The sequence below is a fragment of the Penicillium griseofulvum genome (genome assembly GCF_001561935.1).
Source record: "Penicillium griseofulvum strain PG3 chromosome Unknown contig_86, whole genome shotgun sequence".
Taxonomy (NCBI): domain Eukaryota; kingdom Fungi; phylum Ascomycota; class Eurotiomycetes; order Eurotiales; family Aspergillaceae; genus Penicillium; species Penicillium griseofulvum.
The window spans coordinates 113,396-129,717 of NW_024467473.1; the positions used below are offsets into that span (position 1 = coordinate 113,396).

Below are 16,322 nucleotides of genomic sequence, written 5' to 3' on the forward strand. Positions count from 1 at the left end.
TATAGATCTATACTGTTTAATCTCATTCATTTACAATTGACTTATAGCTTACTATATATATTTGCCTTTCCTAACATTTCTATCAACGCACATTTACTCCGTTACTTCTCCCAAGCGCATCCATTTCCAGCAAACTACTATTGTTAGCTCAAGCAATCTAGTTGGAATCTCGTGAACTTACTTTGATATCCTAGGTCATCATTGAAAAACATATCACGGATCTCGTCACCGGAGGATAGCCCCATGGCTGGAAAGTAGCCCACAGCCGTACGTCCAAGAGCCAAAGCCATCATTGGGGCTACCTCAACTAGCTCGACGAACTTGGGTTCTGTATTGTACCGCCTCGCTAACATCTGCTGGTGGATATTGAAAGCTGCGAAGTGCGCCTGGTGCATCGCTGCTCCGCCACGCTTGATACCTGACCATGAGGCAATATCGCCGGCAGCATAGTGACACTCCTTATTGGGCACATCTGCTGAAAACTGAAGATTGGGCGTGATACGGACATATCCCTCGGCGTCACACGCAGACTTAGGAAGGTATGAGGAAGTTGGTGCAAATCGTGACACTGCGTTGATCACATGGTCCGCAATAAGCTCTCGACCGTCAGAAAGTTTGAGCGTGTACTTCGCCGGAGACGAGTCGCTATCAAGCACCGTGTCCTGGACGCGTGCTCCTAACACAACTTCGACCTTAGACTCTCTCAGTATTTCAAGAGTCTTGTCTTTAAACTCATCCGGGAGATCTTCGGAGGAGAGCAGCTGTTGTCGGGAGTGAACGAGTGTCACCTTTGTCTGAGGTCGGAGCATCTTCATCTCGGCGGCGATCTCGATACCGACAGCACCTGCGATGAACCAATCAATTGGTGTAGCTCAAATGGAAGAAGACCATGTCACTTACCGCCTCCAATAACAACCACACCTTCCGCGGCTTTCTCAATAGTCCGCACAGAGTCTGCAGTTTCGGCAATATATGCCTCCCGAGTCAAAGACTTGGGCGCACTAGGCCACTCTCTTCGCAAGCCCGAGCACGCAATCATGTAGTCGTATGTCTCTTCGATAATCCGGTGCCCATCATTCGCAGTATTTTGAAGGATCCGCGCAATTCGGGACTTGCAGTCTATCGAGTCCACTCGCCCTTGGATGTGGTTGATATCCGGGGACTGGAGAGCGGTAATATCATCAAACTTTTTCCAAAATGTGCTAGCATCGGGGTTGGAGGCTATGGCTAAAGGCAGTCCGATTAGGTGGTCTAAAATACGTAGAGTTAGTGACATGCTTCCAAATATTACATCAGGATATCGCATACAAAAACCGTCGCGCTCATCCACGATAGTTACTTGCACAGGAATCGTGTTTCCTGGGCCCTGTTCGTTCTCGTCCAGATTGAATCGACATTTCCGGCCATGACACAGGTCAACAAGGTTCAGAGTTGCGGCCAACCCAGAATAAGACCCTCCGATAATGAGAACCTTGAAAGGGGGCTGCTCTTCGAGACTAGGCATGGCGGCGATCGGTACAGTGGACTTTTGGTAATAACAAAGGAGTTGTTGAGATGAGAAAAAAAGAAACCAAGTCAGGAGTCGGCAAATTGGCAATCCGAACAACTAACTTTGAATCAAATCACCATAACCAGGTCAAACATCCCAATACCCGGCCCCGGAGGAATTACGGTCCCAATTACGTATGTGTGTAATTTTGACTTTCCAGGGTTGCATGCAACTTTGTCTTATCAGATCCGACCTCGGAAGACTTGGCGCCAAGGGTTGAATACAGGTGCAATTCATACCATACACTGCACGCTACGTATTTTCTTCAACTCTTTCGGAACTATTCCTCAATAGTGAATATACATCCTCTTTTATATTCAATATGGGCTTCGTTGTTGTCCCCGCCACTCTCCCCGATATCCGAGCCATCTACGATGTCTGGTTTGCGGCTTTCAAAGGCCAATTGATCCTGGACCTCATCTACCCAGGAACCGATCTCAACGATGAGGCTTTCCGCAAAGTTCACACCGAAGGAACTCTTGGATACTGGAAAGGGTTGAGCATGGAGCACACCTTCCAGTGCATTGACACCGACACTAGTAAAATCGCCGGTATGGCAACATGGCAAGTCTACTGGCGGGGAAGGTCCGACGAAGAGCGTCAGAAGCCCTGGATTGGATGGTTAGAGGGTGAAAATCGAGCGCGTGCCGAGGGCTTTTTGGAACAGCTTTGGGAAAAGAGGGAGAAGTGGATTGGGCCCAAGAGGCACGTGTGTAAGTGGCTACTGATCCTTATATTGATAATGGCCGTATATTAACCCGGCGATAGACTGTCACACAGTTGCAGTGCATCCAGACTACCAGGGTAAAGGTATCGGAGCACAGCTTATGCAATGGGGAATGAATGTAGCAGAGCAGCTGAATTTGCCGGTTTACCTTGAGTCAACAGTGGAGGGAGTCCCATTGTACCAGAAGCTTGGCTTCCAGACTCTCTCCGAGGACGTTCTGTTTAAGCCTGAGATTACCAGGTCGGACAAAGAAGTTCGAGCACCACTCATGGTGAAAATGCCCACAGCTGCAGGAAACACAACATTCGAGGAATGGGCGGCGGACAAAAGTTCATCTGTGTAAACTAGGTATTTAGGTAATTTTATTTAGGCCTTCAAATGTCTAGATGCTTTTATGATATCCCAAATTTTTGCTTTTCGTCGCCAAGTAAGCTAGCTACTCATGTGCCTAGAATGTTGAACTGCATTTACAACATACGTCTATAGTCCGTGCGACACGTGAAATATGCCCCGAAATCTAAGCTCGAACGAGCGAGAACTCCGTTCAATCCCGGTAACCTAAGCAATCAGATAAGCCAGTAGATGATGGAACTGGTCATAAGTTTTCAACAGACTTGGCAACGAGTCCAAATTTTACCCAGAGGCCCAAGCGGTCAGAGAGTTGGGGCCAAGACTTGGCGTATGAGTGAACGACGATACCAACTGGGGCATTCATTTGATCCGTGAAAACCTTTCTCAATCTGATAACTGAGCCGAGAATGACAACAGGGGTACATGCCCCCACCATTCCCGGTGACTCATCGGTAGAAAATTATCCCATTGATTGAGTAAACAGCACGAAGATGCGGTTTTCGAGTGTATCCATGTGGGTTGGGGTTTTACTGTGGAGATAACAAGGGACAGTCAGTTCCAAACTTCGAAGGCATGGTATTAGGTCGTACGAAGTACTCCGTACACAGTATGTTGTATTCCGTATTATAAGCCAACTCCACATTGAGATGGAAGTGGCGGTCATGGAGGAATGAAACCAACTCGGCAAGTGCCGATCCGTCCCTCGACCTTGGGAAGGTCTCAAGATTAAATTGACTTTTCCAATGTAAGTAATACCAGCAATTACTTGTATCACGTACTATATAGAATACCATCACGCTAGTACCGTATTGAAATACAAAGCGGGGCCGCTGATCTTATCTGATCGAAAAATTATCAGATGGCCCACATTATGAACGCCAGGTCTGTATACCCTCGAACCTACCTGAGAACCAGAAAATTTTTCATTGTTCCGGGCGATCCCAATAACTTTAATCAAACATTAAATCACTCATATCAGGCGGTAAAATGGATAGCCGACATCGGCTGGTCGCGGGAAACTGCGAACACATTTTGTTCATATATTTGAGTTTGAGACATCCACTGAAACCGCAGGAAGGCTAACCCAATCCCGCCATGCGTCTTAATTACGCCTTTGCCGCCCTCTGCGGGCTACAAGCTACCCTTGTTGCAGCTAAAAACACCACTTGGCCCTGGCAAACGTTCAAGTCCAGCCCTCACGAGCCTCCAAGTCTCAAAATCTCAAAGTCCGGCCTTACCAGCCCTGGATACCTCTTCTTCGATCAATCATGGGACGCACATCAATACAGCGTGTTCATCATGTCGGACAGCAACGAGCTTGTCTGGCAGAGCCCGCCCGGTGATCTGAAGGGTTTCCGCGTACAGAAGCTGGACGGCAAGCCTGTGCTAACCTACTTCAATGGCCTTGGAGTCCCGGAGCCCTTTGGTTGGGGATACGGTATTATCCAAGTCTTGGATGAATCCTATCAAAGTATCTACAATGTCTCCGTGACGAACGACAATTACAAGGCATTAGGCAGCATTGACAGCTCCTCTTTTGTATCTTGGATTGACATGCACGAGAACACAATGACATCCGATGGGACAATGCTTGTCACCGGGTACAATGTCACCCAGGCTGATCTCAGTTCTGTGGGTGGCCCCAAGAATGGCTGGATTGCTGACTCGCTCTTCTATGAGATCGACGTTAAGACCAACGAGATACTTTTCCGCTGGAGTGCTCTGGATCACATTGATCAGATTCCTTTGGAAAATGTGCAACCGTTCTACCCTATTCGGGACTGGGGACACAACAGCAGCTCTCCCTACGGCTACTTTCACATTAACTCAGTGGACAAGTTTCAAGATGGAACGTACATCATTTCATCTCGTTACTACTGTTCGCTGTTCAAGATTGCGAAGGATGGCTCGGTTGACTGGACGCTTCAGGTAAATCCAAACTTCTTCAATTGCATCACGTGCATATCCCGGTATACTAATAATATGCAATAGGGTCAAACCGGGGGCGACTTTGCACTTAACGGAATCAAATTCAGTTACCAACACGACGCCCGAATCCACTACGAGACCGAGGATGCATTCACCCTTAGCATTTTTGACAACGCTAATTCTGACGTCCAAAACGGGACAGATCACACTGAAGGATTATTGATGAACGTCAATCTAGCCACTCGCGAGGTCTCCCTTGTCCAAACTCTCCACGATCCACGGGACGAGATCTTTTCGACTTCTCAAGGAAACACACAAATGCTGCCTAGAGAGCACAAATTGATGGGTTACGGGTCGAATCCCAAGATCAAGGAGTACAATGCCAATGGAACTTGTGTCATGACTGCTCAGTTTGGATTCGACGGTGTCATCTCAAGTTACCGATCCTATCGCTCCCCTTGGGTCGGCGTCCCCAAAACTCTCCCCGAAGTATTCTCCTGCATTGAGCAGGGAAGAAACAAGACCAATGTCTACATGAGTTGGAATGGGGCCACTGAGCATAAGCAGTGGAAGGTCTTTGGGGGCGCTAGTCGCTCAGACCTGAAGCCAGTTGCAGTGTTACGGAAGACAGGATTTGAGACTGTGGCGAGCATCAGAGAAAGTCTTAGGTATGTTCAAGTAGAAGCTCACGGCCTTGGGATCCAGAAAGGCGTTTCCGAAATTATCCCCGTGAAGAGTGGGTGTTAGGTACCGTGTATGATTGCAATATCTTGTGACTTTGGTTAGCATACATAGAGACGAGGACAGAATTTGAATTCTAATATTTTACTAGAATGCCTTTTTGTTTTTCTACAAGACAGTAAGATCTTCTGTATAGTCAATGGTCAAGCCTTGGTTACATCCAATTTTCTACTGACTGAAGCCCCTACTCGAGCATACAGTCGTCTCCTAGCCCTTGGACCACTGTTTTGGGTGAATAAATTCTTAAAAAAAGACGAATGATATATTCCTCGATGGCTACATGAGAAATATTGATCGTATGACAGATAATTACAACAACATCATTATTGGCTTCCATTAACTTCAATCTAATCCCCACACACTTCATCTACAGCTTTTCAATTTTATATCACAGCGCATCAACTTAAATCACACGACCCTTGACCTGCTTAAGATCCTTTATCTTAATATCTCTCCACATCGCAGAACATCCCCAAGCAACAACCAGCATACAGACACTGGTAATCAGCATGTATTGCTGCGCATCTCCATAAGCACGAGCAATAGCATTCCGGGCCGGGCTTCCCCATTCATACGACAGCTGGGCCGTAATATCCGAATAAACCTTTGCCACATTCACCTCCGCCGGCACGTACTTGGCCAGCGCCTTTGGGAATTCACTAGTCCAGATAGCGGCAGACACAGTTGAACCAATGGCACTGCCAATGCTACCAAACAGATTCAACATAGCAAGGATAACAGCGATGTGCTGGTGGTCTGAAGGCGCCATCATAGCAAGCTCGCCACAGATGACAGTGGTTCCACCAGCAAAGGCAACGAAGATTTGAGTCATGCAAATGTACCCAATACCAGCATCGGGCTGGCGGAATTTGATCATGAGACCAACACCTAGGATCATGAGAGGGAAAGAGAAGTAAACGGCCAGCCATTTAAAGCGACCAGTCCAGCGGATCAGGAAACCGACGAGGAGACAGAAGAGGCAGGATCCGACTCTGTAAATGGCTGAAACATAGCTGGCTTCTGTGACGTCCAGACCCCAGACGACCTGGAGCATTGATGAGAAGTAACTACCCCAGATCATCGAGTTCATAAATTCAAAGATGAACATCAATCCGCCGAAGAAAACGGTTCGGTCCATCAGCAGGTTGAATGGGATGAAGGTCACTGGGGCCCAGAATCTCTCGTAGATAGCGAATACGATGAGCAAAATTCCTCCAAAAATGATCATGCAGATAATCATCGCGGAGCGCCATAGGTCCTTTTGGTATGACCAGAGACTAAATGGAAGAAGGAACAAGGCCATTCCGCCAGCCAGAAGAATGATTCCGATCAAGTCAACGTCTATACAGTATTGCTTGACTGTAGACAATGTGAGCGGACCACGGCTGGGCGCGAGCAAACCCATCTTCTTGGCCTTTCTCTGATTCCAGAAGAACAGGATACACAGAGGAGCCACCACGAGCGGAACGAAAATTGTGAATATTCCGAATCCCCATCGCCAGCCGGGTCCTTCGAGGACACTCTGAGAGATTGGTCCTCCAATCCAGGTTGTGATAATGTATGGCGAGGTCGCAAAGGACAACATGAGAGCTCGATTTTTCAATGCTGAGGTATCGGAAATGAAAACTGTCAAACAATAGCTGACGCCTTGGGATCTAGATTTGTCGCAAATTAGTCGAGTTTGTGGAAAAAAAATATTGGAAAATCTCAATATGGATATCATACCCGACGGAAGAGAAAACTTGCGCAGCTGCGTATGTCTGAACGTTGTTGCAAGCCGCCATCATGATGAATCCCACAACCCAGATGAACAACATCAAACTCATACCCTGAGGCCGACCCCATGAATCCAATATCTTTGCCAAGGGAATTTTGCTCAGGCCACCAATGATATTGGCCATGATACTCGTGGCAGCTGTCAAAGAATGGAGCATGAAAGCACTAGTGACGTAGGGGTTTAGAGAACGGATGACGACCTCCTGAATTGATGTAACAAAATAGATAAACCAAATACTTCACATGATAAAAGTCAGTGGTTTGAATAAGTATAAATGTTGGATCATGGAGAGATTCTCACATCGCATATGCCAGGATCAAATGAGACTTGGACCACACGGCTGCCGCGGCCTGCACTCCCTTCACACCAGCTTGAGCCTCTTGATCGAGGGAATCATGATCCGAATTTTCAGGAGCGTCAGCGACATCTTTCGGAGTGTGAGCTGTCTCTGGCTCTTTCTCAGAAGGATAGGGTATGTCAGAGCCCATATCGCGAGCTATATCCTTTTCTGCCGATGCCATGGCAAGAGACACTAGTTTGAATACTACGAACTTGGCTAAAGTCGGCTATCAGTGGGGTATATATATGTCTTGGTCTGCCGGGTATATATTAGCCGATATCGCTAACATAGCAGACTCTGCGTAGCCAATGAGTATGTTGAATTGGCCAAAAAAGGTCCAAAAATGTCACTTGTAAGTTATAATAATTTCCGTTTCCGCCAGTTAGATTAGTTGGGGCCGGCCCCCTTGGCGTACCAAAGCGATTTTAGAAGATCCATAGTCATTCCCAGTGGCCTGGTCCAAATCGTATGCTCAGGCTCAAGTGTTCTGATGCCGGAAGATTTCGATCAGCTCATTCCAAGAAGGATTTTCTTTGGTTTTTTCCGATTCTAGAAGATCTGGGCCCAAGGACCCTGATGGTAACACTTTCTTTGCTATCTCTGTTGAGATGTTTATGGTCCTAGTGGTATTTTTCAAGTTGTGGATTCGTACCGTAAAATTTAAGCTTCAAAATTACGTGTATTTGAGCTTTACAGCGTTTCCCGCGGTACTATGTATTTTTGTTTTCGCGCATTAAATGAGTCCGCGTGTTGCGCTTTGAAAGTACAATCAAGGTAAAGAATTTGTTTGCCGGATAATTGTTTCCCTTTTCTATCCCACCCTGGCTCGGCAACTCTCAACATCTCAACACTGAGGAAAAGAAACACCACTCAAGGGTCTTAGGATATATCAATATGATATAAGCAATTCCATGTCCCAGTTGAACTCGGTCTAGGGATACTTTAGCAATAGGCCCAAACTTGCTGCCTGAGAGTAGTGCTCCATGGGCTAACCATTATTTCCTTTGGGAACTTGTTGATTCAATCCCACGAGTGTGTCCCACTCTCACTAAAACCATAGATTATGACAACTTTCTGTTCTTCTTCCACAGTAGAATTGGAGTTCATGCCCTATGTGTGATGAACATTTCACTAGTTCATGCTCCCCGAGAACTTTAGTAAGAGCTACTCACCCTTGTAGTGCTTGTTCTCTACTCTCAGCCAAACATTTAGACCATTCCCTCGCATCAGAAACACAGGTCAGACCTAAATCCCCCATTCGATACCGCACCTGTGTCAAGTGATAAGTAACATAACCAGAAACAAAAGCCTCCACAACCCCCGATAGTTCAAGATGGACCTTCCCAAGCGTACGCAAAGTCCGGATAACATCACTCGTATCATCACAAAGCTTCCTCAAAAGCTCGATCTGAGTCAACCCTTTACACCTAGCCTCGTTCGCAACGAAATTAAAGTTATCCGTCTCGCCGACTTCTTTGTAAAACGACATAATGTCATTTATCCAATTGAACCCCCACGTCAAATATGGTATCAGCGGCAGATAGTATTGGAGCCGCTCAGCTTCGGAGAATTGTGAGGTTGGAAATAACATATAGGAGTAGGCTTCGGCTACGCCGACTTTCAGACGAAAGTAACTGGGGAATAGATGCGCTTCTATGGGGAATTGAAGATTCGCGCTCTCGGCTTCTAGGTAACATGCACTGATAAACTGCAGTGAGTCCTTGATGATCATGTCGCCGCCAAATTGGCCGAAGATAGAATGGAAGGAGCTCAGGAACTCTGCCATGCTCTCGAGAATTGGGGTTCCTTGAGGCTGGCGGGTTAAGAGACGAGTGTTGAATTGCTTTAGGTGGCGCTTGAACTCGGGGTCGTGGGCAAAATCATCAATGATGAGGGAATATGTAGTGAATATTGCCACTGTGCATTGTATATCGAAGGGGGTTGTTTGGAAGGTCGTCGTTGCTATTGAGACGCCGGGCTTGATCTGTGGCTCGATCTTCGAAATGAATTCATCTGAAAAGCCGTCATGTTTGAAGTGTAGCTTCACTTCGTCTTCAACTGCGGAAGATTGTTTCAAGGGAGGAAATTCATAACCAATATCCAACAGAAATGCCTGGATAATTCCGGAGATCTCTGCCTTAAGCTTAGTACTAACGGCAATGGCCATCTTGGTAAATGGAAGAAGTATGGCAAAGAGAAGTGTAACAAGAAGAATAGATAAAAATAAGATGGATATATATATAGTCGCACAAGGAAGGTAATGGACTTAGGTAACTCATTGCAACATTATAGATGTGTAGATATACAAGAAAGGCGATGGACTCGTGTAACTCGTAGCAAGATCCTGAATATGTAGTTATACAATGCGATGGAATATATGAATATGTTAGGAAAGATTAACTACATAGTTCCTAATACAGAGTCACACAAAAGTCAAAAAATGACAAGATATTCTAGAAGAGCTTAGATGTCTTCCTTTCTGAGGAGACACAGGATAAGCGTCTCTTCTATATTAACTAGTTAATATAATATAACTAGTTCTTGAATGAACCAATTGGCTTGTCTATATCCAAATTAAGGCATTACGGCATCAAGATCTCTCACGTGGTCAGCGCCGTAACTTAATTTTTCAACCAATCAGAGGCCAGGAAATTACAATTTGAGATTTCTCAAAGCGGCTCTATCAGATTTAGCAAACTCAGTAAAAAATTAATCTCTGGGAATGGACACAGAGAGGATGCACGACCACGATATTGAAAAGAATCCAGAGAATCCAGAAAAACACAACAATGTCGAGTCACACCAATTACAGCCGCAGCCAGAGTTGCAGCGAAGGCTCAAAAGCCGACATTTACAGATGATCGCAATGGGTAAGAATTCTCCCAATGATAAATTTTTGTTCGGATTCTTATTATCATCTTTTTAAAGGAGGTGCTATCGGAACTGGTCTATTTATCGGCAGTGGAAGTTCCATTGCTACCGCGGGCCCTGTCGGTGCTCTGATTGCATTCACCTTCATCGGATCAATCGTGTATTCAGTCATGATCGCCTTGGGCGAGGTAGCCACCTACCTACCGATCGCAGGAGCATTTGCCACCTATGCAACCCGCCTAGTCGATCCCAGCCTAGGCTTTGCAATGGGCTGGATCTACTGGTTTTCATGGGCGTCGACATTTGCCCTTGAGCTGACAGCCACCGGCCTAATCATCCAATACTGGGATGACACAATCCCGATGGCAATCTTCATTGCTGTGTTCTGGGTTGTTATCATCATTTTGAACATGTTTCCTGTCAGCTGCTACGGCGAAGTCGAGTTTTGGCTTTCAAGCATTAAAATCATCACCGTCGTTGGGTTTATGATATTCGCTATCTGCATCAATGCTGGAGTTGGCAGGGAGGGTTATCTGGGCTTCAGATACTGGGTTCATCCTGGCCCATTTCGGGCTTATCTGCTCGAGGATCCTGGACAAGACGCTCTGGCTAAATTTATCGGATTTTGGGCCATTCTGATCAAAGCCGGGTTTTCATATCAAGGCACTGAACTTGTCGGTATTGCTGCGGGTGAAACTGAAAACCCTCGCAAGAACATTCCCTCTGCTATTCGGAAGACTTTCTTCCGGATCGTGTTTTTCTTCGTTTTTACGATCTTCTTCGTTGGTATCGTCGTGCCATCCAACGATGATCGCCTTATCTCCGATGATACAAATGCCGATGCATCACCCTTTGTCATCGCTGCGAAGCGTGCCGGTGTCAATGTCCTGCCTAGTATCATCAACGCAGTCCTGCTCACTGTGGTCCTTTCCGCTGCCAATTCCAACGTTTACAGCGGGAGTCGGATTCTCGTCGGTTTGGCTCATGAGGGCTTTGCTCCTCTGTTTTTCATGAAAACAACCAAACACGGCGTGCCCTATGGAAGTGTTGGGTTTACGGCTCTTTTTGGACTGTTAGGCTTCCTCAATGTGTCGAATGCTGGAGCCACTGTTTTCAACTGGTTGATGCAGATTGCTGGCTTGGCCGGTTTTATTACCTGGGCATCTCTGAACATTTGCCATCTAGCTTTTATGAAAGCTTTGGCTGCTCAAGGGATTTCACGTGACAGCCTTCCCTATAAGGCTACCTGGCAACCCTTTTTCTCGTGGTATGGCTTGTTTTTCAACATACTTATCATTATCACTCAGGGTTTCACTGCTTTCATTCCGAAATTCAGTGTTACTGATTTCTTTATCAACTATCTCAGTTTGATGTTGTTTGCGGTGCTATACCTTGGGCATAAGATTGCTTACCGCCCGAAGTTTGTGAGACCTGCCGAGGCTGATATTGACACTGGACGATGTGCGGAATGAGTTGGACTGTGTATTAATGTATATTAGAGATATTAGAATTGTATAAATGTAAATAAATGTATTATGTAGTTATATTGAAATTGATATAAAAATAATAATCTGTCATGGATAACCCAGTGGAAGGCTCACCGCTATGCCAATTACCTTGCTTCGGTCGCCAAGACCAGCAGGAAAGGTGCCTGGTACGAATCCTGGGGTTGGCATTTTCACTCGTGCGAGTAATCCACGACGCTGGAAGCCACTAAGCAATGGAAATGACCCTTGAGGGAAGCAATTCTGCAGAGACATTTCCACCCCGGGATGGCGTCGCCAGATTACACCGTCCTGTTACAGGGAAGTTGGCAATTTGGTGTGACAACTACTATTTTTTTTTTCCCCCTTCACTAGAGCTAGCATTTAATATTCTTTCTCTTTGTTCTTTATTAGGAGATAGATAACCCCTGAATTTTTGTAAAGACCGGTTAAGTTAATTCAACATTAAACACGCTACCGCATGATAAAAAAAAAAATGTACAAAATGAAAAGAACACTGCATCAGCTATCCCAGAGAAATCAAGGAGTCCCCATATGAGTCTCATGCGCATGCACCGTATTCTGCGTTTGCTCCAAAACCACCGCATAAAATTTCCCTTCTTCTGAGATATCACGGTACGGACCTGCAGAGACAACAGCCCTATTCAAATTAGCATTTATATTCTCATATCAAAGTCAAGATGAAAAGAACATACCACCCCTTATACTTCGGCTGATTAAAAATATCCGTAAAAACCCTCAACACTCGCAACGGCAACTCCAGAATAGAAGGCAGTTCAGGCCCATCGCCACAAATCGGTAACCCCAGCTTGTTAACGGGCAGGTAGACGGTCTCTGCAAGGTTCTGTGGGTTGCGCGTCTCTTGGAAGATGAGGAGACGGCGCGAGGCCTGCGACGATGGTCCAGACGGTGGTCTGGTGTTTGCGCTCATGCTCATGCTCATCGCGAAGGCTTTTTGAGTGTGCAGAGTGCGTAATAGGTTTTTTCGGAGATTTGGGTTGGATTTCTTTTTTCTTGGACTTGGAGTTTGGGGTGGATTGTTCAGTTTGGCTGTTTCTTTTTTTTTTCTTTTTGGTTGTTGTTTTTTTTTCTCCCCCTTGGACTTTTGTGTGTCCTTAGTTTCGGGGTAACGCGTTTTCTGCGACCTATTAGTATGCGTCTCTTTTCATATTCACCATGGACTTACTATTTGTTGACAGTGGCGTGTATGAGGGCGCGACAGGCTCTGCTTATCGTTGGGCGATCAGTGTCCCGATTAGGAGATCGCGGGGCAAAAAGGGGGGTGCAGAAAAGATGAAGATATTAGATGAAGATATTGGAAGATGAAGAGGGATGAGAAATGTTTAGGGGAAAATACTTGGATGTCAACAGAAGAGGGGAGACTGAGAACTTATGACTGTACTTTACTGTACTTGTACATACTGGAATGAATTATTAGAACTCATACACATGTAATCATGACATTGATGAATTATTCCTAAGATACTCTAGAGTCTCTAGATGACCTAGGTACAATAAAATAACAGTCAAAATAGAAAGAAAGAAAAAGCAATGGGTATCATGATAATGTGGCCGAAGAGAAGAGAAACAAAAGAACGGCAATCCCGCTGAAATCAGGGATAAATCATAGTATGTGGCATCATTCACCAGCAAGATGATCTTAAGAATCAAGCATCAAGCATCAAGCTCTCCCTCTAGCACTCTCCGCGCAGCATCCAGACGACGCCGCAGCACACGCGCAGCTTTCACATCTGGATCCGCGGAGGTCGTGATTGTCTGTAAATCCGTACAAACCTTACCCAGGCTACCGAACAGTGCTTCCAGCATCTGTGTGTCATCGTCGTTGATACCACCAACAGTGGGGGTGCTGGATGCCGCGCGCACAGTCGACACGAGGGATGAGACAAGTGAGGTTGGGGTTGCAGAACCAGTTGTCGCTGAAGATGAGCGACCAGTAACTTTCTGAGGAGAAAGGTTATTCGGGTCCATTGGAGTGGTGCTGCGGCTTGCGTATCGTGGTCCACGGGGTGTTTCAGAGCGATCACCTTCAACCTCGACCTCTTGGATTGGACTTGGTTGGTGGCTGTGGCCGGGACCATGAGATTGGAGGTGTGACTGGGAGTGGTTACGGCTATGACCATGGCCATGGCTATGTCCGTGTCGCAGCTCTGACCAGGGATTAGTGTCGGAAACGCCAGGGAAAATGGATCGGAACGCACCATGATTGAATCGTCGGTCCCAGTACATCACGCTATCGATGTCGTCCTCGTCGTCGGGACGCTCGCCTTCATTTGCAGTTGCGAAGGTTGCTACTGTCGAGACGGACATGTCGCTGTTGGTACGGGAGTGTCGCGGTTTGTATGTGGGTCGAGTTGTCGCGACTGATCCGTTCGAGCTGTTGCTCATCCGACGGAGTTGCTGGCTGTAGTTACCCAGTGCGCTATGCAATATGAAATGCTCATAGTCGAACGCGTCCTCGCGCATCTCGTGAGGCGTCGCGTCCGTCAATGGCATGTCAGGGAAGGCTTCCATGTCGTTCTCGAGATCATCGTCAAGCGGTTCACTCAAGATCTCGTTCAGGGCTTCGCGGTCAATGTCCTCAAAATCACCTTCTTCGGCATCTTCGTACATGGTCTCAGCGACAGACTGGTCATCGGCATAGTCGACAGACTCGTTTTGTTGACTATTTCCGGTGTGTTTGGATGTATTTCCAGCGGCATGCTCGTCGGATCTGCGGTGATCTTCCGCCGCTTCATCATTCGAGACATCCTGGACGTTTTCAGAGCTGGTGTCACGTCGGGAATTGGAGCCACGACTGCCCTGACCATCCCTGAGCTCCATCGCATTCGTATACCAGTGATCAGCGGCTGTCAGTGGGCTGGGTGTACGCAAGCTTTGCAAGCTACGTCGGCGAAGATTATCCTCCTGGTTCTTCACCTTGAGGGAAGATATCTTGATGTGAAGACCCTTCATCTGATACTGAAGATCACGCACCTGCAGTTGCGACTGCGCGCGGCTAGGGGGGCCATAGGAGCTGTAGACTGGACTGAAACCGTCCGGGCTGGATTTCGATCCCTCGGAGGAAATCCCCAAGCCATGCGGCGAGTCCGACAAACTGTCTTCGGTGGAAACAGGCGACTGTGCCATTTGACCCTGTTCCTCCTGGTCACGCGCATGTATGGCGGAAGAAACCGACGACCTGTGCGTCAGATATGCCCTCGTGGGTGCGTAATGGAACGACCGATCATCCGTATGAAGACTGGAGGAAGTGCTTGCGCCCATAGCACTGACCGAGCGCGAGATGCGCTTGGTATCATTCGAGAAGCTCGAATCAGAGGGAATATTCGTCTCAGAGTGCCCTCTCGAATGGCGATTATTCGTCGTGTCTTGCGACGCAATAAGCGACTGCCGTCGAAGCGACGAGTTCTTAGGATCGGTGCGCGAAATCGACCGGTACAGTCCACCCACAGGCTGATGCATACCCATTGGTTGGATATAGCCTAAATTCGAGGGCGAGGGCGAGGCAGATGTGCGCGTCGTTGACCGAGCTCGAGTGAGATTGTTTTCCATGAGCTTAGAAAACAAACACGTCAGTATTATTATTCCCTAGCCAAGCTGCACGGCGCAAAACAAGACAGTCGACCTACATTCAACCGTTTCTTCGCATTCTCCAGAATCCTCTCAGCCTCGCTACTCAGTATCGCCGAGGAAAACTCGTCCCCTGGCCCCTTACCCTCTGCAGCTGCAGACGCTACAGCACTGCTAGCCGGCACAGGAGAACCCGCTGCAGTCGCAATGACCGCAGTAGCTTGCGCTCTCGCGACCTCAGGGTCAACGGGGGATTCATCGTGTCCGTTATGCGCCTCAGACGTATCCTTGGAAGGAGAAGCGCGTCTGCTCCCCGCACTGATGGTGGAATTGGAGCTACTCCACGTAGCATTATTTTTATTCTCATTATCCTTGTTCTGATCATCAGGTAGTAGCGGTGAACTAGCCAGCTGTTCGTCCGAATCGCCAAATCCTAAGCTAGCAGGTGACAGCTCCTCGCCGATATCCGAGAGACGACGGCTGACATTCACGTCGTCGTGGGTCCAGGCATGGCGGGAAAAATTTTTCTTCTGTCGACTGGGTACCGACATGGAACCATTGGGGTCTGATTGGCGGGAATTGAGATGCGACAGGTAGCCGATTTGGGGTGGGGAAGGAGTTTGGGATTCGCGTTCTCGTTCGTATGGTAGGATCATGGATGGGTCTGATAGAGTGAGGGAGGGCATATTGTCTCTCTCTCAGGCCCTGGGGCCTGGGGGGTTTTCCGTGCAAAATTGGTGGAAGGGAGAGAGAAAGGGAGAAGCCGTAGTAGACGGGTTACCGTCACAGTGTAAAATCCCCTTAGACAAAGTACGGTTTAGCGTGCCCTGATCATTGCCTGATTGGGATATGTTGTTGTGAAGATATTCCCAGTTTCCTAAATATACTTACAACGTACTTATGTAAATGATGAGGCTTCAATGTACTCAAAATAGTTCAAAAAA

At 47.1% G+C, this 16,322-nt stretch overlaps 8 protein-coding genes across 8 annotated transcripts; 3 read left to right on the forward strand and 5 right to left on the reverse strand.

Moving 5' to 3' along the window:
• Positions 1–93: 93 nt before the first annotated feature.
• On the reverse strand, positions 94–1,504 carry PGRI_035020 (FAD-dependent pyridine nucleotide-disulfide oxidoreductase; the record flags this gene model as incomplete). The annotated part of the gene is made up of 4 exons (XM_040791215.1): positions 94–134; positions 182–844; positions 901–1,251; positions 1,309–1,504. 4 exons carry the CDS (start codon positions 1,502–1,504, stop codon positions 94–96), a joined length of 1,251 nt encoding a protein of 416 aa, XP_040645292.1.
• A 367-nt stretch (positions 1,505–1,871) lies between these two features.
• PGRI_035030 (GNAT family N-acetyltransferase) lies at positions 1,872–2,619 on the forward strand (the record flags this gene model as incomplete). Its single annotated transcript, XM_040791216.1, has 2 exons — positions 1,872–2,262; positions 2,318–2,619. The coding sequence occupies 2 exons, from the start codon at positions 1,872–1,874 to the stop codon at positions 2,617–2,619; spliced, it is 693 nt and encodes a 230-aa protein (XP_040645293.1).
• A 1,103-nt stretch (positions 2,620–3,722) lies between these two features.
• On the forward strand, positions 3,723–5,303 carry PGRI_035040 (arylsulfotransferase family protein; the record flags this gene model as incomplete). The annotated part of the gene is made up of 2 exons (XM_040791217.1): positions 3,723–4,556; positions 4,620–5,303. 2 exons carry the CDS (start codon positions 3,723–3,725, stop codon positions 5,301–5,303), a joined length of 1,518 nt encoding a protein of 505 aa, XP_040645294.1.
• A 397-nt stretch (positions 5,304–5,700) lies between these two features.
• Positions 5,701–7,595, reverse strand: PGRI_035050 (Major facilitator superfamily domain, general substrate transporter; the record flags this gene model as incomplete). The annotated part of the gene is made up of 3 exons (XM_040791218.1): positions 5,701–6,952; positions 7,023–7,310; positions 7,375–7,595. 3 exons carry the CDS (start codon positions 7,593–7,595, stop codon positions 5,701–5,703), a joined length of 1,761 nt encoding a protein of 586 aa, XP_040645295.1.
• Positions 7,596–8,582: 987 nt separating this feature from the next.
• Positions 8,583–9,581, reverse strand: PGRI_035060 (Trichodiene synthase; the record flags this gene model as incomplete). Its single annotated transcript, XM_040791219.1, has 1 exon — positions 8,583–9,581. One exon carries the CDS (start codon positions 9,579–9,581, stop codon positions 8,583–8,585), a length of 999 nt encoding a protein of 332 aa, XP_040645296.1.
• A 555-nt stretch (positions 9,582–10,136) lies between these two features.
• Positions 10,137–11,757, forward strand: PGRI_035070 (Amino acid/polyamine transporter I; the record flags this gene model as incomplete). The annotated part of the gene is made up of 2 exons (XM_040791220.1): positions 10,137–10,284; positions 10,343–11,757. 2 exons carry the CDS (start codon positions 10,137–10,139, stop codon positions 11,755–11,757), a joined length of 1,563 nt encoding a protein of 520 aa, XP_040645297.1.
• Positions 11,758–12,309: 552 nt separating this feature from the next.
• PGRI_035080 (uncharacterized protein) lies at positions 12,310–12,733 on the reverse strand (the record flags this gene model as incomplete). The annotated part of the gene is made up of 2 exons (XM_040791221.1): positions 12,310–12,430; positions 12,486–12,733. 2 exons carry the CDS (start codon positions 12,731–12,733, stop codon positions 12,310–12,312), a joined length of 369 nt encoding a protein of 122 aa, XP_040645298.1.
• Positions 12,734–13,464: 731 nt separating this feature from the next.
• On the reverse strand, positions 13,465–16,034 carry PGRI_035090 (uncharacterized protein; the record flags this gene model as incomplete). The annotated part of the gene is made up of 2 exons (XM_040791222.1): positions 13,465–15,363; positions 15,438–16,034. 2 exons carry the CDS (start codon positions 16,032–16,034, stop codon positions 13,465–13,467), a joined length of 2,496 nt encoding a protein of 831 aa, XP_040645299.1.
• Between the last annotated feature and the right edge of the window lie 288 nt (positions 16,035–16,322).